This window comes from Aptenodytes forsteri, unplaced genomic scaffold (genome assembly GCF_000699145.1).
Source record: "Aptenodytes forsteri isolate BGI_AS27 unplaced genomic scaffold, ASM69914v1 Scaffold465, whole genome shotgun sequence".
Lineage (NCBI taxonomy): Eukaryota > Metazoa > Chordata > Aves > Sphenisciformes > Spheniscidae > Aptenodytes > Aptenodytes forsteri.
The window spans coordinates 1,902,109-1,927,661 of NW_008795039.1; the positions used below are offsets into that span (position 1 = coordinate 1,902,109).

General features: G+C 36.6%; 1 protein-coding gene across 1 annotated transcript in view; it reads right to left on the minus strand.

The window, feature by feature from the left end:
• Positions 1–25,553, minus strand: part of RAB3GAP2 (RAB3 GTPase activating non-catalytic protein subunit 2) — a 42,637-nt gene that overhangs the window by 4,395 nt on the left and 12,689 nt on the right. Inside the window, exons 9-32 of the mRNA XM_009276857.2 lie at positions 25,399–25,498; positions 22,698–22,796; positions 21,711–21,859; positions 20,640–20,719; positions 20,438–20,527; positions 19,479–19,618; positions 17,594–17,810; positions 17,125–17,268; positions 16,786–16,868; positions 16,179–16,243; positions 15,659–15,749; positions 13,223–13,350; positions 12,270–12,483; positions 10,683–10,780; positions 9,719–9,824; positions 8,525–8,685; positions 6,808–7,024; positions 6,263–6,436; positions 6,027–6,133; positions 4,922–4,988; positions 4,102–4,172; positions 1,948–1,983; positions 1,290–1,364; positions 827–1,045 (exon numbers count right to left, since the gene is read on the minus strand). Of these exons, the coding sequence (XP_009275132.1) occupies positions 827–1,045; positions 1,290–1,364; positions 1,948–1,983; positions 4,102–4,172; positions 4,922–4,988; positions 6,027–6,133; positions 6,263–6,436; positions 6,808–7,024; positions 8,525–8,685; positions 9,719–9,824; positions 10,683–10,780; positions 12,270–12,483; positions 13,223–13,350; positions 15,659–15,749; positions 16,179–16,243; positions 16,786–16,868; positions 17,125–17,268; positions 17,594–17,810; positions 19,479–19,618; positions 20,438–20,527; positions 20,640–20,719; positions 21,711–21,859; positions 22,698–22,796; positions 25,399–25,498 (2,931 nt within the window). The remainder of the gene's footprint in view (positions 1–826; positions 1,046–1,289; positions 1,365–1,947; positions 1,984–4,101; positions 4,173–4,921; positions 4,989–6,026; positions 6,134–6,262; positions 6,437–6,807; positions 7,025–8,524; positions 8,686–9,718; positions 9,825–10,682; positions 10,781–12,269; positions 12,484–13,222; positions 13,351–15,658; positions 15,750–16,178; positions 16,244–16,785; positions 16,869–17,124; positions 17,269–17,593; positions 17,811–19,478; positions 19,619–20,437; positions 20,528–20,639; positions 20,720–21,710; positions 21,860–22,697; positions 22,797–25,398; positions 25,499–25,553) is intronic.

Sequence of the window (25,553 nt, forward strand, 5' to 3'; positions counted from 1 at the left end):
AAAAAAAAGGCATAAAAACAATGGAATTTGATCTACGGTAAAATGCTAAAACCAGACCCAACTGCTTCATCAGAGCTTGCACACAGACAAGAACCTACGGCAAAAGGAGAGTCATACTCTGCATTTATAAAATTCCAGTAAATCATTAAGAAGAAATCTGTGCAGTATTACAGGACTACATAATTTTCTCCCCAGCAGGAATTAAATGACAGTCTACAATAGTACTTTGTGTAGAATTTAGAATTACAATTCTAAATTTTTTTAGAATTGCAGTGTGGTAAAGCTAGGAGGAGGAAAGCTCAATTTGTGGTACCTGCTTTGTATCAGGGTCGAGCTTTGATTGCTGATTGGAGATATACTGCATTTTAAATGCAGTGACTTTTTTTTTTAGTGGTTTATATGCATTAAATGACAAGCTGTTTATTCTCTTTGAGATGCTCAGAATTCTGGACTAATCATCAGCAATAATGGATACAACAGTGACACTAACATAACATTTCTGACCTTAAATATTTATGTTTTCTCAAAGGAACTAGAAAAACCTGTCATCCAGTGTTCTTACCATGCAGTATTTTTAGGCCAGCTAATTATTAAGGAGCTGATTTTCATGCATCTGAGGTCACTACAAATCTTTTATTCATAAGGAAAAGCACCAAGTTTGGGTCTCAGCCTGAATTCTGGTGACAACTTCATTACTGCACCACAGTGGACTAAATGTTTTTCATAAAATTATGCACGAACTGTTTAAAGAGTGAAAGCTAGCATATATTATAGATACCAAGAGGAAGGATAGCAATGTGAAGATGTATGCTTTCAAAAGACATACCTTGCTATCAAACAGCGAAAGAGGCTTCACACTCTTCAGAGAAAACCTCATGATGGCGTACAAGGTAGTACATAACACAAACTGGTGTTCAACAAGTGGGTAGTGAATGCGTTTCTGCTCAAGGGCTAGTTCTACTATCGATACTGGTCCTTCTACCGACACCCAAGCATCTTCAGTGTCTAAGACAGGAGCCTGCATTTCATCGCTACTAACATCAGCCTGCCAGAGCAACACAGAAAAGTAGTCACACACAAAATGTCATCTATGTTGGCCTTCTACGCAGAAGAGACGGCTTTAATCACAAGTTCTCTGCAGTGAAATTAAAAAGAAAATTTCATATTGTCTGGAAGTTCATTAATATTTGTCTGAACTGAACGGTACAGAAATTAGTATAACCATATTCTTTAAAATTAAATTTGAATCAATTAGCTCCTTACTTTCTATGGGAAAAATAAAAGTTTACCTCTAGCAATGTTTGCAGAAGATCTGAACAGCAACCAAGAAAAGCTGTCATTGCTGTGTCACCCATACCTACGTCCTGTTAAAAAACAGTATGATTTAAATTGTTTCAGCTGGAATTGAAACAGGCTTTTATTAGCTCTGTATGTTTGAGAAGACAGTTGCTGACATAAAACACATTGTTGAGCTCAGTTTACTAACCTATTACATTTAAAGGTAAACAAATATTCACTGAAGTACAACAAAGAATTAGAAATAACAGGGCAGAAAATAGGAATAAAGCTAAATGTAGCCATTTACAATACTGTATCTCTAAAGACGACTGAATTCCTCAAGTAATCACATCTAGTAAATTTCATTTTCTGAGCATATCAGTTATCCTCCAAAAAAATTTTAACTAATGAAATTACACATGAAAAATAATAGTAATTTTGTCATGTTATAGTCTCAGGTCTACCCTCTATAATATTTGAAGTCATACTACTGTTCTAATTTGCTTTGTCAGATAAAGATTAATTTACATTTCTTAAAATTCGTAACATTTTCTCTAGGGCTGCATTTTGAATTTTTCTGAAACTTTCAAAAAGAAATCACAAACGAGTATTAAAATTAAGGCATTTTTATTTATTTCTTCCCATTTAGACAAAAGTAGTATTACTTGCCCGTCTGCATAATCTGTCCTTTGGAGCTTTTCCAACCTGTTTTAAAAAAAGTATTTCAGCACAATTAAATAATTTTCATCATAAGGTATCTGTTACCCCATGTTTTAACTTATTACTATTTTCCTAACATAAAATGAGGAAATAGCTCGTTACAGCTACATAATGCAACACATTGCATAGCTTGCTTTCAACAAAAGCTTGATACAGATCATACAACTCAGAAATTAACACCACTGATGCCCATATTTAGTTCATCCTTCTTAGAAGCCTAGGATGAGAAATAAGGCCCCAAGCTCCTCATTCAAATCTCAAAGGCAGCTAAAAAATTCCCAGTGATTTCTACAATACAGAACTAGAGCTATAATACCAAGCGTGATACTAGAAACAAACATTGGGGAACAAGGGAAGAGGAAAGGAAGAATGAATGCTCCAGCATATTCATCGAGATGGAGAAGGTCTAATAAGAAACTTATTACACGGTTTCCATGCTTTGCCTATCTGAATTCTTCAGAAGAGACACCTCAATCATATCCTGTTTAGGAATGTTACTATGAGGTCCAATTTCTACAAGTTGAATCACATGCTGCACATGATGAAGCGCGTACACATCACTGGAAGTTCTCCTTCCATAGCACAAAAAAAAAAAGTAATGATTACAACATCATGGCAGAGTCTAAATAACAGCTGAAGTGAGATTCCAGGGACCTGAATTACAGGATTATTTAAACTCAAATTCAAGTGATCCATCATGCTGTTTCGAAGTCTGAATTCAAGACAACTTTCAGCTGTCAATTTTGGGACTGATTAAGTGCCAACAGATTTGGAAACTGTATTTTTCTGGAAGTTGGTGAGAGATCAGTTGTGCTACTGCTTCTGTAACACAAACCCTAAGGACTAATTCCCAGCTTTCAAACATACATAAATAACTATTAAAAGTTAGCAACATTTGTTATTACATGCTATTTGTCTGAAGTAACAGATGTGTGCAAAAACAGTTAGTTAATAAAAACCTTTATCTCTTCTCCTGCGGGTGTTAATCGAGGCAGAAGTAATGATGGTGGACTTACATAAAGGTATGCAGAAAAACTGGAAAAGAGTTTTTGCAGAAGAAACACCTACTACAACTGTATACAAGTGAGCCTATTTGCTGAAAGGAACAAGGAAGACTATATTCTCCAATTGTTACAGAGCTAAACAAAAAGCAAAAGCAGAAAATGAGAGGAGCAAAGGAGAAGAAAAAAAGACGACAAGACAGCAAATTCTTGTGGGTTTTGTGTTGGTTTTTGTTTGGGGTTTTTTTGTTGTTTTTAAATCACCATCAACACTTCTCTCTTTGCACCTGGACTTTTATGCTGAAAAACACTTAGCTGCTGCTCTACAGCCGGCAAACCAAAAGGCAGATTCCCCTTATGCAATTTAAACAGATCTATCACTTACTGGCAGTACTCTTCCTAAACTGTCTTCCAGTCCTAAACAGAATTGTCTTCCAGTAAACAGATCCACTGCATATTTATAAGTATGAAAAAACCCGAAGTTTAGCAGGGACAAGAGACTGCTAAAACTCATGGCAAACAAGCTGCATACTAGGACAGAAGCTGATTTACAATGGTAACGATTGTTAAAAAATGCTCGACAACATCCACAGAACGTTCTGCATTTTGCAAAACTTGGACCACAACATTAGGAAAAGCTGCTGCTTGCGGGAACCTGAAAGTTTCATGGCAATAACTTACCAGGAAACAGGCACAGAGAAAACACTAAGTTATTTATTGTTTTCTAACTTAAAATTTTATGTACACACACATATATAGTTTCAAAATGTTTCACAAATACTTTTTATTTAGCAACTACGAGCTAACACTGCACGTAAGTCTTCAGTACACATCAGCCAGTGCTGATCAGCTATTACTTAAAGCTGCCTATTGTTGATCGTTCCGTGGATTTGATATTTTAAAATATACATTCCTTCATCGATTCCAAAAGTTAGCTACGTAATAAACCAAATAAGCAGGGGTTTTTTGACGCTTAAATCAAAAATATTCCAAACTTATTTTAAAAAAAACAAAAAAAAGGATGGTTTAAAAATACTAGTTTCACTTTTCAGTTAATAATAAAAAGTCAGCCTCAAAAATACTGTCACAATACTGCACTCACCTTGTCCATTAGATACGTAGCAGAAGAAAGCCTTTTTACTATGAATGTATTCCACATCATCAGAGCGATACCTAGAACAATCACAAACTTGTAAACTCCAGGATCTTACAAGTATGGAGTGAAAAGCCGTGGGCCACAGTTCCTTTAACGGGTGGGGAATTAAAACAAGGTGGTGAATGAAACAAAAAGGAATTGGGGGTTATCCCCACTGCTTTATACTTGGACTTCAGATTTCTCAGGAGGAGACTACCTTGGTGATCAAATACAGTCAGAAGTGCAATGAATCATTCGTTAAAATTATTATGTTATGCAGACTGGGTTAAACATTGTAGGTACACAGAAACTTTGGTGGTAAGCATGCAGGTTTCAGTCTAGTGCTTTAGGCAGAGTGCACCTTATTTGCATACATAAATAGTCTACAAAAAAAAAGACAGTTGTCATCACATTCACTAAAACAGAGTATCAAGAAATGCATGAAATGCATGAAAAGTAATTGACTGCAAGAAGCGTGTGCCACTACTTAAATACAAATAAAAAAAAAACAGTTTCAGAGCAATTCTATTTTTAAATGTTTTTAGTGAAACACATTCACTTTATCTAACCAACTTATTTTCACCGTTCTGATGGAAATTCAGTTTCCACATGAAAAACAAAAACTTGAATGTCAGCAGAAAGTTTTAGGGTTGTTTGGGTTTTTGTTTTTCAGACAAAAATGGCCATCACTACTACGAACTGCATACATTTATACTAGTCGACAAAGCCATTTATTCTGTTGTTTTACAATTTCAAAGATCATTTTTAATAATAGCTTCATACTTACCATGCTGAACGTGAGCATTAATGATGCATCTTAGATGATCTATAGACCTAATGAGAAAACATGCTTCCTTATGTAAAACAAAAAAGTAAAAGAACAAGTTATTACATTATTCAAAACTTGTTTTAAATGTAAACTATTGATTCTTAAAGGGCCCAGGTAAATTATTTTAAAGCTACTGTTTTATGACAGTTAAAAACCTTGTAAGTTATTCTGACATTGCAATCTCCTCTGCTACTATCTGACAAACATACATGCATGTGGCAAAAGTATGTTTCGGTAATCATGATTCACATTGCGATTTCAGCACTATTTCCAGGGCTTTGTTTTAGTATATGTACTGCTCACATACTCTTTGCTGAAAGGTACCTCCCTCCACTGACTACAGTCGTTTTTCAAATACAAAATCCATTTGTGCTAAAAAGATTAATTTTTACTCCATTTCATTATGATGGAGTAAGTTTTTAACAATCTCAAAGGAACCTGTCCTATAGCAAGGTGTTATGTTGCACAGATATAAGGAGTGCTAATTTCAATTTTAATATCATCTGAACTTAGGACAACATTTTCCAATATTACAGAAGCTATAAAGCAGTGGAAAAAAGAAATTTTTTTTTTTCCTTCTTCTATGACAATTCCCAGCAGTGGCCAGGGAATCTAAGAATATTCAAGGAATCTCTTTCCTCTTTAAAGGGAATGGATTCCAGTCTAACAAATTTAGTATTCTGTGATCTGTTTTAGCATATCTAGAACAGAAGAAAGGTTCATCACTATTTTGCAGTACTTAAACTGTTTTGAACTTGCACAAAATACAGTCAAAACCTTTCCTCATGCTGCTTATTTGAATCCAGTTTCCACACTTCCAGTTTTGAGACTCTGATAGCTTAGAAACACAGTCCTGTCTTTGTGAGGTGGCATTCAGCCTCAGGACCTGCATTCATTTTCTCAATTCAATTTCTTCTTGCCACTTATCACAGAAAAATTTTAACTAGCATGCTTTCAAAGTCAGTTTTCTTAACAAGAGTTTTTATGAACTATTTCAAACTTGTGAAACTGCTTCTCTTGAATTGGTCTTAACCATTACTCCCCACAAATGAAGTTCTTTTACCTCTGGGTCCTTATTCCACTGCACCACATATTCCCAACAGCAGTGTGCATGGAGTACATCCACTTCAAGACTACATGGAAATTGCTGATATGCTAGTTGCAGCAGCTCTAGAAAAAGAAAATCTGAAGTTACAAGACAGACCTCTTCCCACTATAATTTCTCCTACTTCACAACAGTAGCAACTAAAACATCTCTGCAGACATTCAGAATTTGAAAAATTCATGTTATTTTCTTACCTAGGATTGTTTCCAAGCCTGCATCTGCTTCCGGTTCCTCAAGAAAGATATTAGCATGCATTTCTACAGATTCTTCAGTACTATCTATATTGGTTTTGTGTTGGGCCAAATTCAGTACAAGAGGACTGAAGCCTTGCTTAAAAACCCACTTTGCTACAGTGTCAGCAATACCTCCTAGGACATTAAAAAAAAATAAAATTATGAGGTACAGTCAATGTATCCCAGAAGATTTATGGTTCAGAATCAAAGGACAAGAGAAGAGATAGGAGTTTTAACTAATACCATTAATTACATAAGGTTAACTTTGCCAATTAGAAAACTTCCTAATCAACTGATTAGAGGTTTACAATGCAGTCTTCACAGTAATAATCTTAAAATTTTAAAATGCTCTTCTACATGGTTTGCATTGTTTTTTAAATTAAGAAAAGTAACCAGCAGAACAATTTCCAATGCAATGTATATCATAAGTTAAGGTAAGGATGGCTCAGAAGTCTATTAGAAAGACAATCGACCATCTTTCCAAGAGGGGAAAAAAAAAAATGTACCTTTTCCAGCTTCAAGCAATTTCTTTACAGAAAGCCTGCCCAAAGGCTCAGTCTGGAGTGATGAAACTCTTTTTGTCCTTTTGCTCACTTTGCTATGCAGTAGTGTTTGAAGTATCAGACAATCCTCTAGCTGTTTCAGCAAAAGTTTCCAATATTCAGTATCAAGGGAAAGTGCTTCCCAGGATTCCGTGTCTGAACCTACAATTATTTGGGAAAACTAACAGAACATATGAACTGTTTTAGGTCTGTTCACTTAAAGTAGCACAGTTTTGTTTAAAAAAAAATGCACAGTATTAAAATGAAAAGCTATATCCTAAAAGCTACTGCATTTTAAATAATAATTTAGCTCAAGATATGTACATTAACTATCATGCAAACATCAATTAATATCCCACACTGCTCACAAGATACACAGATTCCTAAACAAAAACCATAAGGAAATAAAAGGACCTGAAAGGTCATCTTATAGTCCCATTTTAAAATTCATCTTTAGTTGAAAAGTGAGTTACAATCCCTTCAAAAAGGTTTAATTCTAAGTCCTCCACTATATACACATTCCCTACATGTATGATTAATCCACCTACATTTCAATTTCCTACCACATTAAAAAAACATGTATCATGCACCCAGAAACACTAGATCACACCACATCACAGTTCTGTGCATTATTTTAATAATTCTCATGTTTATTGGCAAACGCTCTGCCAGGAAGCCCAAGAATCTTTCCAGTAGGGTGCAGGTCCGATTTTTAGCTTTGTGCACCAAGACAGCAAACTCCAGGGTTCTCAGAAGCCTGGCCATTAACAGTTTTAGGCTTTAAGCCAAAGGATGGGAGGAAAAAAAAAAAGGGGGGAAAGATAAATGGCTTTATGGAAGGGAAGTTCTGAGGGAAATAAAGCTGTTGCTTTATTCTTTTAAGAGCAGAACAGAAGGTGACAAAGGAGAGAGCATATGGGTAAAGCGTAATATGTTGCAACCTACCAACATTCCTATTTGGGCAACACTAACAAGTTTAATATACAGAATTGCAATAGTTAAAATGAATGTGCAAAAATACTAAAACACTTCCCAGTAATCGAGTTATAATTTATAAGGCAGTCTATTTACAAGACTGAACATCACTTAAGCCCCATCTAATCTGTTAAGGCAAGTTGTAAAATACAAATATACCTAGTGCTATTTAGGCATGTAATAACTTCTTCCATTTTGAGTGGCAATGCTGTGTGGAGTTTCACAGTGTTAATCGCAACTTTGTGAAAAGATACTTATTGCCAAAAAAACAACCACCCATCACCTTAAGAAGTAAAACACAGTAACATAAGGGCTAAAACAAATTCACCAATATATTAAAAAAAAATCAAAACTGCATTAAAACAGGTTTACCATTCAAAGTTCAGTGAACCTCTCAAATTTATGTGGAAACTGCATAGGCTTTAAGTTTGTCAACATCATCTGCTATTAAGAGAAAAACTCACTGTACAGTTCCCATCACAATTTAAATACGTTCAGCAAACAATTCTGATATATCATTCATTCACCTCAGCATAATATTCCTCAAATTCAAATACAAGTTTTCAGGCTTCCAGGATGGCATGCTTGTGCCCATGTCAGAATGACGACAAATTAATGCCAAGGATGTTATTTCATTACAAAGACAGCAATTTGCATGGAACTGATACAGAAATAAAATAAAAGGGGGAGGTCCGAGATGACTTACCTTTTTCTCTGTCACACTGTCAATTATCTGTGCAGTTACAGAATGTCCAACGTGAGCCGATAACAAGGCAGCTGCATTATTTTCAGACTGAACACAAGCTGTACGCATTTGCTGCCACCAGGGGGAAACTGACTGAGTGTCCCATGACTCATCTATAGCAACTGTCACGAAAGGGAGAGAAGGAAACTCAACTTGGGTCCCTGGGTGTTAGCGCTAGTAAAGCAGCAACCAGCCCCGAAACCATCACTTATTAATACAGCTTACATGAGGAGCAATTTCCAATTACTCTACATTATCTTTTTCTAGATATGTAGCATACAATTTCTAGATTATAACTCAAATTTAAAATAAAGAGCGGAACAGGAATTACTTGTTCTCCAAGTTTCATTTGTAGGAAACAGGCACCAGATCTAAATCACTAGGTAGTAAAAGCTGCTGCATGCTTACTAGACCTAAGGAATATTACAAAATGACACTTCACAATGCAGACAGCTTCTTTTGCTATTTCAAGATGCCACATGTATTCAATGCACTCAAGCTGGCTCTCTTCAGGCTACCTCGCGTTCAGCACAATTAATTTATTCAGACAGCAGCAGTAGCTCATTCATGCTTCCAGTTTCAAGCTGGTAATGGTGCCCTATGGTGAACCAGACATAAGGGAACCTGGCACAGACACATCCATAGCAGCTCTGTGTGAGGTAGGAGAATCAGTATTTATTCATTACACAACTTACCCCAAACAACGGCAAGTTGACTTTATAGAGTACCCCTCAAGTTACAGAGATGTTCAATATACAAATGCTGCTAGAGTAACAGTGTCTCAATGAGTTAAAGCAACTCAGACTTCTGAGAGCCAGTTAGCACAAGGGAGAGGGGCAGAACTATACACCCAAAAAAAGGGAGGAAGGGGAGCTGGACAGCCACTTTCTGGTGCCAAACAGGAGCTGTGTCAACTTAGTGGAGGGTGAGACTGCACGGCATGAAGAAGGCCTTTAATTGTGACACCCTTCAGATTTTGATGGTATTTTTAGTTAGTTCATCAACATGCAGCATTTAGCTCTGTTACCAATTTGTGACGGGGAGGGAGGGGTGTGTGTGTGTAACTCTAAGTGATAATATAGGTGAGTCAGAGTAGCAAATTTCTAATAATAATTAATATCAGATGTGTTTAAGTGTTCCAAATGCACATTTCACCTTTCATTTTGCTCAGAAGTGACAGCATAGTGTGAAGGCAACTGACAGAATCTGGTTTGTCTAGAATATCTTTTTCCTTGGAAAGCCATAAACTGAGAAGGAGTGACTGTAAAAGAAGAGAATATGGAATAAAAGCAATAGAATGAAACTCTAATATTGCTAGATACCTAATGCAAACGCTTTCTCAAACAAATTTTGTGTCATGGAGCAGAAATGTTATATCCATGAACCCTTATTATATTAACACAGAAAGTTAAAAATATATTGCATAAGGCACCCTATGACAGACTTTGAAATGAAACAATACAATCTGTATCTTTCATTTAGAAAGATGTCTTAGAAAACACCCTCTTTTGAAGGCACAGCCAGCTAATACCAGTATGTTAGCAATCACAACTTGGTAAACATTAGTAGTTATTAATATTACAGCTGAAAATCTTCACACAGACATGTAATACTGAAATAGGTATTTCCATCATTATGTAGTGGATGGAAGAAAAGTAGCAAAAGACTAAAATTACATGCAGATGAAAGATAAAGATGATTGATTGAACACTACTAGCTATTCTGAAAAATTTACTTTTAATTCTTTTTAAAATTCCTTGCTTGCTTGCAAAAAGGAATTATAACAAATGCATCAGTACCTGAAATTAAGTACTCTCATAGTTTTTGCTTCTTTGTAGAAGAAATCTTCAGCAAATCTTCTTGTAGTCCTAAATGCATACTCTAGACATTCTCACTAGAATACCCACATTTTCTACTAGAAGATTTTCTTTTTTTTGTTTCTTTGACATCTCTTAAGTGGGGAATATAAATATCAGCACCTAAAGAACTGAATGTGGGGGTGTCGAACACAGCCTGAATACAGCATTAATCCAAAGGTCAACATTCAGAATTTTTCCTTTCAATATTTTGTTTTCAAAATACTAAATCAAAGTTTTAAAGTATGTAATAAATATCTTACCAATAAGATTTGAGGGCTAAACCCTGCTGATTCCAATGCATGACACATTTCCTCTGCGGAACTCCCCCCACACAAACACTTCCAGAAGAAAAAGCTGCCTGAAGCAAAAATTAGTTGACATTATGAACAATATCTAAAGCCACAGCCTCTCCTCTTACACTTACAGGAAAGATCATCTATTGATCAGGTCCTACTGAGTGCAATACAAAGGACTAAGTTACATCCAGGATACCCTGACGGTTTACCCTTAGCGGAGAAGAAGGTTCATTACAAAGGACATAAGTGTTCCTGCCACTACAGGAGTCATATGGAAAATGGATTCATAACAAAACAAAGGTTATCGTACTGCTTGGATTACACATTTTGTTCAATTCAAAGAATGACTTGAAGTGTCAGACAAGTTTGTCCATGGAGTAACCCATAACTGCTGCGTGGCAGCATGCTGTATCTTATATAGCAAACTAGTGGTACTTCAAGCAATTAAAAAACCAAACAATTACCTAATTCATACCTTACCAGCACTACAAAAAGTGTGAATGTCCCTTTAAGGCAGAGGAAAATTGGAAAAACAAGATCTTCAAGAAAACATCTAAACTGGTCAGCATGACATTCATGTTTCAATTATATTTGTTGACCGCTGAACACCCTAATAAGTTACTGGTGATCCCTGTCCAAGGGGGTGGGGAGAAGAGTACTTCTACCCCAGTTCTTAAAACCAAGTATAGTGTTATAGTAGAGAAAATGCAAATTCTAAGATTACTTAGAAACAGCCTTTGATCTTCATACAGATGAAAGCCAAGCTCTTCTGCCCAACTTTTCAATCCCAATTCCTCTCAAAGTCTGACCATTAAAGCCAAAAGAAGCAGGAGGCTACAAAGTGAACACCATACAACACCTGTGCACAGAATTCTGTGTTAGCACCAAAATTTCCCCAGAAAAGAAATCATCTGGAAAGACAGTGCCTTTGAGACAGATTTAACTCAAGCTGCTTCCACTAGTTATTTCCCAAGAGCCCCTCAAGGACAGTCCGGAACAGATTTGAAGACTAAAGCAGACTACAGACAGTAACCCCTTCCCACACCCCAACAGACACCTCAGACACACTCTCCATCCGTAATATTTCAGATCAACATTGTCCAAAGTCTCCTCAACTCCACAAATGAGGGGTCTTTATTCCCTCACCTAATGGTCCTGTGCTGCCTGTGGTCAGCTCCCCATCTCTGAGGCTAAAGTCAGTCCTGTCATTAACTGAACTCTTGAAGTGCTGTGACCACGGAAGAAACAGCAGGATGCAGCTGCTCTGTAAAGTACCTAGTTACCACTGTCCAACTTAGTGGCGTTAATAAACAAATGAACAGTGATAACATGGCTTTTTTATCCACAGATGTGGTTAACTTGTATTAATATCCATCTAGGTAGAAAGACACATCCTATGGCTAAAGGTAAGAGTCTGGAACTAGCACTGTCACATACTACTTCAAGGCAAGCCAGCTTGTTAAGGCCCCCTGATTAAGGCTAAAATATTTATACCATCTTAGATTATAATCAGTCTTTAAATAATTTGACAAACAGTTCAGTACCTCTTACCTAAAGCCACATATTCTCCATCTTCCATATTTTTCACATTAATCACATCCTTTTCATACTCCAAATACTCTAAGAACATTTTCACAGACAATACGTCATACTTCTCATCAGCAAACTGAACAGTAGTTTGGGTATTTTCCTTCTTGTAGTTCTCCAGCAAAGTTTGGAGCCTGTGAAAATCTTTTTCTTCCAGCCGAAGCAGTTTAGCCAAGTCCTTAAAAACAAAAGCCAAAAAAAAAAATTCGCACATCACAAGACTAATGCAAACGGATGCTTTTCAAAACACAGTAAAACCTAAAACAAAAGTCAGAAGAGTCAAAATATTTTGTTTTGAACATTAAAAATGTCTTTAAAAAGGGCCAAAATGATTGAATAATCTCAAAATCACTTATTCATATAGCTCAAATGAAGATCTTGTCTAGCTTCATTTTTAAGGACTTCAACAGATACATTTCCCATATTTAGATCCTGCTCATAGTGTAACAATCACCCATCAAGTAAACAAGCCCATATAACACCACTCTGTATAGCTTTTATAAATGTATAAGCATTTTTATAAATGACATCAAAAGCAAGCCAAATTACGATGCTACACAAGCAAATATCAGAATTTGTAATTTCTACTGGTCCCAAAATACCCCTCAAAAACTAAACAAAGTTAAGAATATTTTATGTACTTTGGATAAAGGACTGAAATCAGGAGATTCTGGTTCTATTTTCACTTCTGTCTTAACCTTATGTGACTGCTAAAGAATATTAGGTAGATTAATTACTAGGCATTTGTACAAGGGGAAAAAAAAAGGCATTATAAAACAATTACTTCATTAAAAGTTCCACGCCACAAGAACGGGTAACTTGCTTACCTACTTATTTTATCCGAGGCCTTGAAAAACATATTTATGCTCAAGTCATCACTCAATTCTATAAGACAAGTGAATTTTGAATTTACTCACATTATCTGAGGGTGGAATGTCTTTCTGTATGCTTTGGGAATTTAGTTTGCTAACTAGTTCATAAAGATGTAACAGCTTTAACTTGTTTGCGCAGAACTGCAGTAGTCCTTCATCCACACACTCAAGCTCTGAGGAGAAATAAAACTGCATTTGAACTCGATATATCGTCTGGAATAGTGAAACATACTTCGCAGCTGCATTAAACTCCTCCTTTATTAGAACTGGAGGACTTATGTGTCTCAGTGTAATTTTTTGATGCACTGCTGCTTGCAATAATTGTATTTAATTCATGGCAGTATAAAACAAAACTATTTTTATGAGAGGTATTAGAGAAAGATATCAGGCTCGTTTTTAAATGGAAGGAGGTTGACAATGTGGAACTGAACAAAGACAAATCTATTGTCTTTTCCTGGTTTAAGGCCAAACCAGAGACTGCCGAAAATTGCAATACACTAAGTCTCAAACATATTTTCCTTTATCAAGAATTAAATACCAAACTATAATCTTTTATTCATTATGCCAATATTTTAAGCATATTCCTTGCATCAGAATAGAGCTTGATATCTACCAATACGAATTCAATTTCATCTCTGCAAGACACCGCCTTTCGTATTTCTACAATCTTAGTCTCAGAAATTTCATGTATCTATTGACATTCAAATCTCAGTAACAATTAAAGCAATCAGAATATAGGAAGCTAACACCAACAAAATGTTGAAAAAAACTCTATTCCAACTTATTTGTTTTAAAAGAAAGGCATTTTACAGAGATCCTAAAAGGATCTTTCTATAGAAAAGATCTCTGAATATATCATCTTCACCTGAAACAGCTTCTAAACATGATTTTCTCCCTACAAACCCTTAAACACTTTTGACACATTGCTATTAAAAATCCTACCAAAAAAAAAAAAGAGAAAAGCACAGACAGCTTCTAAACATGATTTTCTCCCTACAAACCCTTAAACACTTTTGACACATTGCTATTAAAAATCCTAAAAAAAAAAAAAAAGAGAAAGGCACAGAGCTTGCTGCACAGTCACTTGACCTTTTATTTGCAACCACAGCATTCACAGAGCCCAGCACCTGCTTCACATTATATTTTACCTACTAAGCACAAGTGGAAGGATATGCCACTACTCTTCTGAAATTAGAAGGCTGGAACATCAGCCAAGTTTGTTCTTTATTGTGACTGTGAGGAAATAATGTTATGTATGACAATAAGAGATTAATGATGAAAAATACACACTCAAACAAACAGACCTCAGTAAGTATACAGTTCTGTCAATCTCTCTTCAGTGTAAGAGGGCACGCCTCCATTTTTCTTTTTTTTTTTTTTTAGGAGTTCTAATAGAAATGGTTAATGCTGGTGATTTAGAATGCCAGAACAAAATTACGTAGGGAACTGCATGTGTGAAGCTCTCAATCTCCTCTACTTCAAGAAAATGGTAAAAAAAAAAAAAGCCCCGCTGATAAAGTGAAAGATAGATTTCCTCTCAAGGCTTTGAAACTACGAAAACTTGTCACGTTCTCACTGACGTAGGACAAGGGACATAGCCTTTCTAATTAACAAATGGTTTATTCAGAACTTCCACACAACAGTGGTAGGGATTTCCTGACTCTTATTGCTAAAGTCTCATCTTCTAACAAGCTGAAATGAATCCAGAGATAAAAAAAAAAGCAGACTTCTATTGCTGAGAAGTCCCAACACATGCAAAGGAAATGGCAGGCACATGCTTCTCCACTCTATTCCTCAATGCCCAGCTGGGTCTCCAAAATTGGGTCACCTCAAGCACAAAGAAGGTTCTCCCAGTTTAGAAAGATCCAAGTGTATCATTTCAAAGAAACAATCTTGCAGACTTTCAGCATCAAAATTTTGAATGGGTAATGAAATTTCCTGACATTGGCTCTGAAATCTCTAGCAAAACACATGAAATATAACTTCAGCAAAGTTTTCCAAGAAAAGATAGTAGGCATCTGGCCAAGGCTCAGATTCTCAGTGATAAGGATTTTGTGCTTCCAGTACATTAAAATTCACAGATCCGAAGTGCCATATCCTTACTGCCTTCCTTGAAGAGAGAGAACAAACTAAAACTTCTACAGGCAAAAGTCTGTGAAAGCTTCTTTCTGAAGGAAGCTTTTACCAGATGCAAATACCCAGCCCAGTTGTTGTCTTTTTTTTTCTTTTTGAATATAATCACAAGTTACTAGGCACATAGCAAGCATAGCAAAGCATACTTACTAGAAAGCTATTTGCAGTCTGCATTAAAAAAAAAAAAAAAGAAATATGTAGAAGCAACATTCTGTGATATCTAGCAGCAAAACTAAGCAGACCAGGTCTGGTCTCCCTGTGGAACAGAATAGTTCTACAACAGTCTTAACAGCACTGCAGACAAAGTGCAAATGCCTCTCCATATTTGCAAAATAAATATCCACCTACCCTGTTTTTTTAAATTATCCATTAATGTCTGAGTGATGTTTGTGAGAGATGAAAGTGGCACACGTTCACTTGTCAATATACTTTCCAGAGCCTGTTAAGCAGACGTTCAACAGAATTAAACATTTACTTAATTTTACTGTAAAAATATATAAGGTAAGCCAACAAAGCACAACTTTGACAATGATTTTTCATCTGTATTTTGTCTTCACATATACCTGTGGCATAATTTGATCCTACAGAAAGGTCTGCTCTGTTTTTATTGACTTATCATGGAAGATGCCTTGGGGAAGTCAAGTCAAAATTAATTCCAGTCAATATGTTGTAAAAAAACCAAAACAAACAAAAACCAACCCACACAACAAAAAACAACACACACACACACAGAATAGCTCAATTGTTTGCTTCAAGTAACTCTAGGAAAAAATAACATATTTTGAAAGATTTAAAAAGATTTAGCACTAATCTCATAACACAATATTTTTTTTCTAATATTAAAGTATACTGGCCTCTAAATATTCACCTGTTTCTTTGTAGCAGGGTATTTGATATCAAGTATTAACTCCTTTGCTTCAGCTTCAATCAAATCTGCAAACAAAGACAATCATGACTTCAATTCATATTTCTCAAACGCATTCTGAAAAGCAAGTCAACCCGCGCCACAGTTAAGACGCACATGGGTTCATGCTATAGAGAGGAAGACACTATTACAAAAGTTGCCAAAATAAGCTTGGGGAAAATGAAACAAAGTAACAGCTCAGTGGCATCTCTTACTCCAAATCTGTCTTTCGTAAGAAATATATATTACTTACAGGAAGAAGGGTATCTAGAGTCAAATGCTGAATTCCATTACATAGCGTAATGGGTTGCAAATAGACCATGTTTTATGCAAGCACTCAAAGTAGAATTTAGTTAAGATTTACATGGCAGACAAGGCTTATACTGGATCCTTGTATGAGAGAAATTTAATCTGGTATCTTATAAAAAAAATACAAGCTACTTAAAGATCATAGCACATACAGCTGTCAGAATGCACCGCAATCATACCTTGTTTGTACACTTACAGGACAAAAAAAGACAAGTACCATTTGATATCATGCAATCTTAAGAAATTATACAAGAGAACCTACCTGGATCTGAGGTTTTAGCTTTGAGTAAAGCATTTAACTTCTTCACTAGATGCATATCCTTTGCTCGCTCACTCTTTTTATCACTAAAAGGAAATAATTTTAATTGTATGAGTGAAGAGAACTAAAGTGAATGATTCAGAAAAAAAAAATTAATTATGCTACTTTAAGGTAACATCACATTAATAAAAATCAAGTTAATGCATACAAACCAATAAGGCTGTTACCAGAGTACTATTCAGCTTGAGAAGGAACACCAGAATTGCTCCGTCTAAATAAAACATTGTTTCCAAAAACAATAATGAAATTCATCTGGTTATACAGAGCACAGAAAGTCCTTACCTCAATGCTAAATGGAAAGGTACATGGACAGTTTTTACATTTCCAGAGACTGGATCAACAAGGCATATCTGGTAAGTCTGGGGCTGCCATCCCTGACTGGTCACATTGTTTAGACCCATTATTTTATAACCAGGATACAACAATCTGAAACAAAAAAAAACCCACGGCCTTTACAGTGAAGGACAAAATTAGCAACCTTCTCTTTCCACGCACTGAATAAAGAGACGACAAATTTTATAAAGCTAAGGTTTAACAACTGCTAAATGTGTTTACCAGGAAGACTGTAGAGTGACGAAACATGACAAAATCCCCTTCTGTAAAACAACAACAAAAGCCTGCATTCAGCAGAAACACCGTGGGCAAGGCAAAAAGCACCTGCCAGCACTTTCTACTTTTACCACCGGTGTATCCACGTATCACTTTATTGCAGCAGCACAGCCAATATGCCTACCTGCTAACTGTTTCTTACCTACAATATTTCCCCACATTGAAGGCTCCAACCCGAGGCCCTTGCTGCGTGCTCCATACTTCCAGAATGCCTCTCCTCGGAGCATAGATCACAAGGAACTGAGCCACTCTGCTTGGACCTTGTGCATTTCCAAAAGGAGAAAAATCCATCTTCTCCGTTTCCCTCTCATGAAGGTCCTCTACAGTCTGTATCCAACCAACTTCTGCATCACGGTATCCTTTGTAAAAGAAGACAGAAGTGCATTAGCGTACAGAAATTAATACATGATTAGTACACATCACCACCCACTTAAAGTACTATTCCAGCAGCAAGCTGTCTTAAAATTTGTTTCAAACTGTGCAACTCTGGCCAGTAGCCAGACTCCTGTCAAGAACTGTGGTCCATTGACTCAGAGCAGGGCACACTGGAAGACTCCTCAGAGCCAAATGCAGCCTCCTGCAAAGCTCTGGGGAGGAACAAGTTCTTCTGGGAGAAGCCACAAAACCCTCAAAACTCATCAGGTCTGTACTCTGGACATTACACCTATGAAAAAGCTTCTTGGAGAAGAAAAATCCGTAGTAAGTGTCCAGATTTCTCACATTTCAAAACAACAACAAAAAGATTTAAGGAAGGAAATTTGCATAACCTATTAAATAGGATATGTAAGGGTTTTTTTATTCATATGTTTTCATCATTAAAATGCAATTTTTAGTAAACCCAATAAAAATACTCATCTTCCCTCTCTCTCTCACTGCGTAACGCAAATACTTTCCCTCAAAATCTTCCTAAACAAAAGGCAGAAATGCTCTGATGACATCACTAAACTATGTAATGGTTTAGCAAGTACAAATGAAGACTCCAAACCACAAGTGAAATACTAACGTATAAAACAAGTTTATAAAAAGATATGTTATACCAAGAAGGTTGAAAAGTATTCACAACTCAATTAATGAGAAAAGGTACGATCCAAAAGATTTAATTCAGCAGACAGCTTTGCTTAAACAAAAAACCCAAACAAAAAACCAACGCTATTTCACATCTCAACAGCCTCACTGGGGAAAGGCTGGCAAATCGTAAATATGTGTCTGACTATCAAATAAAGCTTAGGACTCTAACAGTACTTCCTCGATAATATGAAGCTCTCAGTAATGAAGAAAAAAGGTCCAAGATATCAGAAAGCACATGTTATAGCTAATATGCTTCAGAATATGAGAGAAGGAGAACACACAGGGGAAACATGATTGCTCTAGCTGTTACACTGTTAGTGTGTCGCTGAAGTAGCTACTATATTCATGACCACTAATCTTTTGAATTGGTAGTGTGGGAGCGAGAGATAAGAGCTAGATATTTTCTATCTGTTTTTAAAACTTATCTTCCATCTCCTAAAAAGCTGCAAAATTTTAATTCTATAGGAAAAAAATATAAAAGTTGTTGTAACATTAAGCTCTGAAATTGTAGTTATCCCTAACATCTGCTTTTTTTTTTCCCCATAAAGTCCTCAGTGTGGAAGAGACTGAACACTCCCTTCTTGCACAGTCACCATGATGAAATGAGACTCTAACAAACGGTGTATCTCCTTGCTGATTTTTCAAGCTTCTGTTTCTTTTCTCAGCAGAATTAAAGAAGATACTAGAGCTTATCAAGAGAAAGAATCTTTGAAAATCTATAAAATACAAACCAAACAGACCGGATTTTTACTATAGGCCATATCAGCATTTCAAGGATTGGTACAACAATACCCTTATGGACTTTATATTACATCTGCCTTCAATATTTTGTTTGAAATAACACAATATACTAAAGTCTTTCTTAATAATGGAAAAACACTTCAAATTCTAAATCTGAACATAAGAAGCCACAGTATTTTGAAGAATATTATTTGCTATACTAATATACACTATCATACCTTTCCACATGCGAACCGCAAGTCCTCTTGTAACATCCAGTAAAATAACCCTTCCAAAATCATCTGTTACTGCTGCCAAAGTGTTACATGGAGAAAGACATATTCTTTCACCATGGCGACGGGAATCTGGAAGTCCAAACCTAAAAAAAAAAAGTCAAGCAAAAAACACTAGATACCAATTTTTCTTCAGAAATAGTAAACAGAGTATCTTATAAGGACTAAGTTTGTTTGGTTTTTTAAAGTAACATAAAGGTATGGGTAAAATTAAGAGCATAGCATGAAAAAGAAAAAAGTTTTTGTGCTGTCTACTGGAAGGTCTCGTAAGTCTGTTAAAGTCCTACTGAAAACCAAAGTTCAGAAACTAGGATAAGCGATTGCCTTGTCATGCATCGTCAGGCAAGGATCTCAGAGGAGTGGGTTACTTTGTAACTCTCTTATTGCCGACGAGTCTTGAGAATACTTTTAAAAAGTATCAGGAAAAACAATCAGGAATTAGTTTAGTCTTTTATCATCAGCTTTCTTGAAAACATTAGGCTACAACCTGTTGTTCCCATCCTCCTCTCTCCACAATCAACAGGGAAACAGGATCCCTCCTAAATTTTGTGAGGGGCTTTAAACTATCTTAAGCAGCAAGCGCTTCATGTGGCTTCTTTAGAAGAAGCTCTTCAGTGATGAACTTCAGGACTGATATTCGTGTACTTGTAACTGTCATTAAACTGTGCACACTGTTCTTTTACAGTAACAATGAACCCACACACTGGAAGTGAAAGAGATGAGTAATTTGTCCAGAATGATAAACTGAAATGAAACAAAGCTTAAAACAAATGACCTGCAAACTACAATCGCTGTTTCAAGTCAAGAAAAACAAACGCGTTCATCGATTATGCACCTTTCAAAATAATTCAAACAACTAAAAACACAGGGGATTTAAAGCAATTGAGACTGTATGTAAAACTTACCTCACTGCCAATGGGGTTGCAGGTTCAACTTTTGGTTTCTGTTTTTGGGGAGGTTCTTCTTCATGTTTACTCTTCCAACCAAGCCAGCCACTTGCAATAGAAAAACACATTAGGAGAATCATACTAATGGTCCTAAAAATCCTCAAACTATTATGTAGCTACTAAAACGAAAATAATTTAATGTATTTTTTTATGTTATTACCTGGCAGCATTAAATAATGCTGAAGTCAGTTTACTTGCAACTGCTAAGGCAACATGAGACAACAGTGGCTGTGAGCTACCCTGAAAGAAAGGAATAAAGTGTTTAGAAAGTCAAGAAATAGTCAGCTGTGAGCCACCCTGAAATGAAGGAACAAAGTGTTTAGAAAGCCAAGAAATAGTTCTTACACTGAACTCAACTGCAGAATAGTTTTTCAGGCCTCCTATGGACTTTCAGCTCAGAAAGCATAGCTTTAAGACTCTGCAAAATTTTAATTCATTGCCCCCAGAAAAGCCATTCTGACATCTCTTTACCATTTCAAAATCCTCCTGCAAGTCACTGGTAGCTCAGTATGTTTGTCTGCAACAGAAGTTAAAAAAACCCTGTGTATGATTTATCATGGAGAGTTAGCTGGTGTATGGCTTTGGCATCCTTGCAAATATCAACGTAAGCAGTTTTTTCATAAACATATTGGAAAAGCAAGTACAAAATCAAAATTTCGATTCTAGCATTTTCAATCAGCTTTTGATCCTGATAAGGACAGCACACACGTAGGGTCTGAATGTACAAGACACACAGCTACATTACTATCCTTCTCCAATACAACAGAAGATGTAAGTGTACTACAGGTATCATTAAGCATAATTTGCAGTTTTCTTCTACAAGTAGTAGTTCTACTATCTGAAATCACCACAGTATACTCAGGCCGTATGTGTACATGATCAAAGGCCAAAGGCCTCCAAAAATCCACAAGATGCATGTTTACACAATCGCAACCTAATTTTTTAAAAAAACCTTACGTTACTTAACTGGCAATAAATTAACAACTGAAAAAGTAAAAAAAACACTTGACTATCACATTCATTTTAAGATAAAAAATAAAGTTTCTTACTAGCAGGAACCTGTGGTAGACATTACTATCACATCTACTCCAAATCATTCCAGTTTTAGAAGATCAAGAAGAGGGGGAAATGTCAGCATAGAACGAACATAGGAATACTTCAGAAATACCCACACAGAAAAGAGAAGGATTAATTATTCAAAGTTTCAGCAAGTCAGCTTTGTAGTACATACCTCCAGGGCAAAAAAGAAACCAGTGAAAGGATTGGATCCAACTGTAACATACTGAGACATAGCAGGTGGGCTGTTTTTTATAGCTGCGTTATATCCACCTATATTGGAGGCAGTCTTCATTTGATCAAAAGGAGACAGTGTCATGATGCCTAACAAAAACATTAAAGTGAATGTTTTATACTTTCAGAACAAAGGTATGCAATTGCTCTAAAGGTCTAACTATATTCCTGCCTTCTTGACTGACCAGTCAACATTCAGAGGGAAGGGAGGAGAGCAGCTTTAACCACAGCAATTCCAAAGAACACAGCAGAAATAGCCTCATGTACTTAGGTTAATTATAAAGCATAGTTGGTTTGTTTAGAAGAAAAAAAAAACCTTCAGAGTTCAGCAGGAAAAACACATCTACCAGATTCACTTCACCTGCCTTGTTAGCCCCCTTCTGACCTCTTACCTACTTTTGTGAAAAGGGCGGAAAAGAAATGAAGCTTACTGTCCCTCAGATCTGCCTGTCTGACAAGAACCTAGGCTTCTGCAAATTCCTAAGGAGTAAAAGTCTGAGAGTCTAGAAGTCAGTTTGTCTTTTTTGGAAAGGAGCAATCTCAAATTTTAGTTTCTTTATGTGCTAGACTCAGGAAAGACCCATACCAGTCTTAACCTGCCTGCCAGAGAGTTCTTTAACCTGGCAGAAACGGGAATAACTGCATCTGATCTAGTCTCTCTTGGCTGTTTCTTAACAAACAAGAGAGGACAAGACAGCTACAGCTGTAACATCCTTTCTCCCCTCAAGTGGAGAGGGGAGGCTCAATCAGACTAGAAGTAAAATACATTTTTGACGATGGTTAATGAGATCATTCATGACAACAGCCTTCTGCCACTATTTATTTCTAGCCAGCCAGTATCACTAAGTACTCTCACCCCAAATTTAACAGCACGAAAGCATCCAGTTTCATTTAAGCCAAATATTTGAAATTAAACAGAAATGCTTACCAATACTAGCATGGTCAACAATCGTATCCACATCTTGCAAACCCCATTTCTTATAAGCTAATGGTGGAGGCTGAACATTCTCATTGCCAGATGCTGCAGCTGACAAAAGTTGATAAAACACAAAAACAATTCCTACTGAGTAGAAGGCAGAGTAACAGCGTAACAGAGGGAAAAAAAATTTGATGCAGTCTGAAGTCACAAAATAACCTAGTTTTAAATTAACATACATCTAAACACCAGCTGAGCTAAAATGGCATTTTGAAATACATACCTTAATGAAATTAAAACATTTCAAAAAATTAACTGAATAAAATTGCACATGATATTCTATCATGACTATATTTTGTGCTTGCAGAGAGTTTTGTTTTACTAGTCATTTATGGTTTAATATTCTGTACAATTTTAAAATGTTACTACGATTTATTTCTGTGGTCTGGGCATGTTTAAGTGGAAACTCCCCTGTCAGAGTACTTGCAAAGTCAGCACATTCACTGGATATGTAACAGTGTGAGGTAAGAACAGTTGTAAAACTAAAGCGATGATTGAAACTCTTCAAAATATCTATTACAACAAACATAAATGATCAAGACTGAAAGAAGATATACCACTCTGGGTGCAGATATTACAACTAGCTTAAGTGCTCCTCTGCAAATGGTGATCTTCTCTCATCAAAAGAGTAGAGCATGTTCTGGTTGTGAAAGTAGATGGGTATTTCTCATTATAGTGTCTGTCTCCTTTCTTATTTGTTGCATGATTCACACAATATCAGTTTTAAAAGTTCTGATTTACAAGAGTTTTGCCTTCTCTTATATTCCATAGAAGTACTACCTTTTCATTAAGAGGATAAGAATAGACATTATTAGGTAGACCCAGGGAATCATTTAGCACAGCAGATCATGATCTGAGCACAGCTAAAACCAGCTATCTAGGGAAGAATATCAGAACAAGGACACATATCTGATCCTTCCTCTAAACCAGATTCTAAAGAGACCTTCTCAGCCAGAGGTAAGCTCTAAGCACTCAGTAAACCTCCACAGCTTTCTTCTCCACTAATTTGTCAGTTTGCCTCTGAGCCCAAGCAAGCTTTTAGTATCCACATCAACCTCACGCAAAGAATTCCACAATTTAACCTCACACTGCTTAAACACCCATCCACTTTTTATTTTGAATTTACTATCACCTAGCTTCATTTCATGCCACTTCACCCTGAACTGGAAGAAAGAGTGAGCAATCCGTTCCTATTGGCCATCCCCATATGATTCAGAGAAGAGCTGTCTCACCACAGTAGCAGTTCCCAGTTCTTTACCACTCATCCCTTCTATGTAAGATTCAAGCCCTAGTTTAAGGGTGCTGCTGTCCCAACAGTTCCTAATGCTGTCATGCTGGCAGATCCATTGTGCTTCCCACCTACACCCAGCCTCATGATTGTCTACTGATGTGGCCTGCTGTAGAGGAAACAAGAATCTAACGAATCTGAAGTTCAATGAGAACAACCATCAGGAAATTCGGGAGAACAATTCAGCAACAGCACCTGTTTAACATTTTATCTTGCAGAATTGTAAGAGCCCCATACTTCTGCAATCTACCACACAATACTGTTACATGGTTCTCCTCTCACCCCAGGAAACTGACTCTGTTTCCAAATTAGAGTATGAACAGGCACTATACTAAAGGAACAGGATCAAAGGCTGCACAATCAAACAAGGTATCAAAAGCTCTCAGGCATTAACACAAAGAGCAGTGACCACTATCGATGGCATCATCACAGCATTATCCCTTCCCACAAAGTCCTTACGTGGAAGAAAAGCATTTCACTGACAGTCAGTGAAATCAGCATCCTGACATGCTAAGAAGCACCTTAGCAGCATGCTGTGGGTTAACCCCAGTGGGCACCTAAGCACCATACAGCGGCTCACTCACTCCCTCCTAGTGAGATGGGGAATAGAATTGAAAGAGTAAAAGTGAGAAAACTTGTAGGCTGAGATAAAGACAGTTTAACAGGTAAAGCAAAAGCTCCATGTGCAATCAAAGCAAAATAATGAATTCATTCACCACCTCCGATCAAGCAGGCAGGTGTTTAGCCATTTCCAGGAAAGCAGGGCTCCATCATGCATGACAATTACTCGGGAAGTCAAACACCATAACTCTGAACATTCCCCCCTTCTGCTTTCTTCCCCCCTAGCTTTTATCACTGGGCACGACATTATATGGTACGGGATAGCCCTTTGGTCAGTTGGGGTCAGCTGTCCCGGCTGTGTCCCCTCCCAATTTCTTCTGCACCCCCAGCCTGCTCGCTGGCAGGACAGTGAGAAACAAAAAAAGACCTTGACATTGTGTAAGCACTGTTCAGCAACAACTAAAACATCAGTGTGTTATCAACACTGTTTTCATCACAAACCCAAAACACACCACCATACCAGCTACTATGAAGAAAATTAACTCTATCCCAGCCAAAACCAGTATACAGTATTGTGGTGAGAATGTACAAGACAGTCAATGCTACTTAGACAATGTGTGCTCCGAGAACATTTTCTGTAGAGGAAGAAATCTCCTTGTATGCAGCAGATGCCTATATATTGACGGACAAGCAAGGAAGATCCAAATTTCACCTTGATTTGATATTTAACAAACGTAAGTAAATTTCATGTAATGTAAAGTACTATTAACAGAGTCAGAAATAAACATTTCCTCTCAAACGTACCTCTTGCTACCTGATTGCGACATGCACGAAGGGACTGAAAGAGACTGAAACCATCAATTGTCACAATTGCTGCTGGGTACAAGATACTTAGTTCTTCATTCTGTGGAAGAAAATGAGAGAAGGGAGACCAAAAAAAAAAAAAAAAAAAATCACCC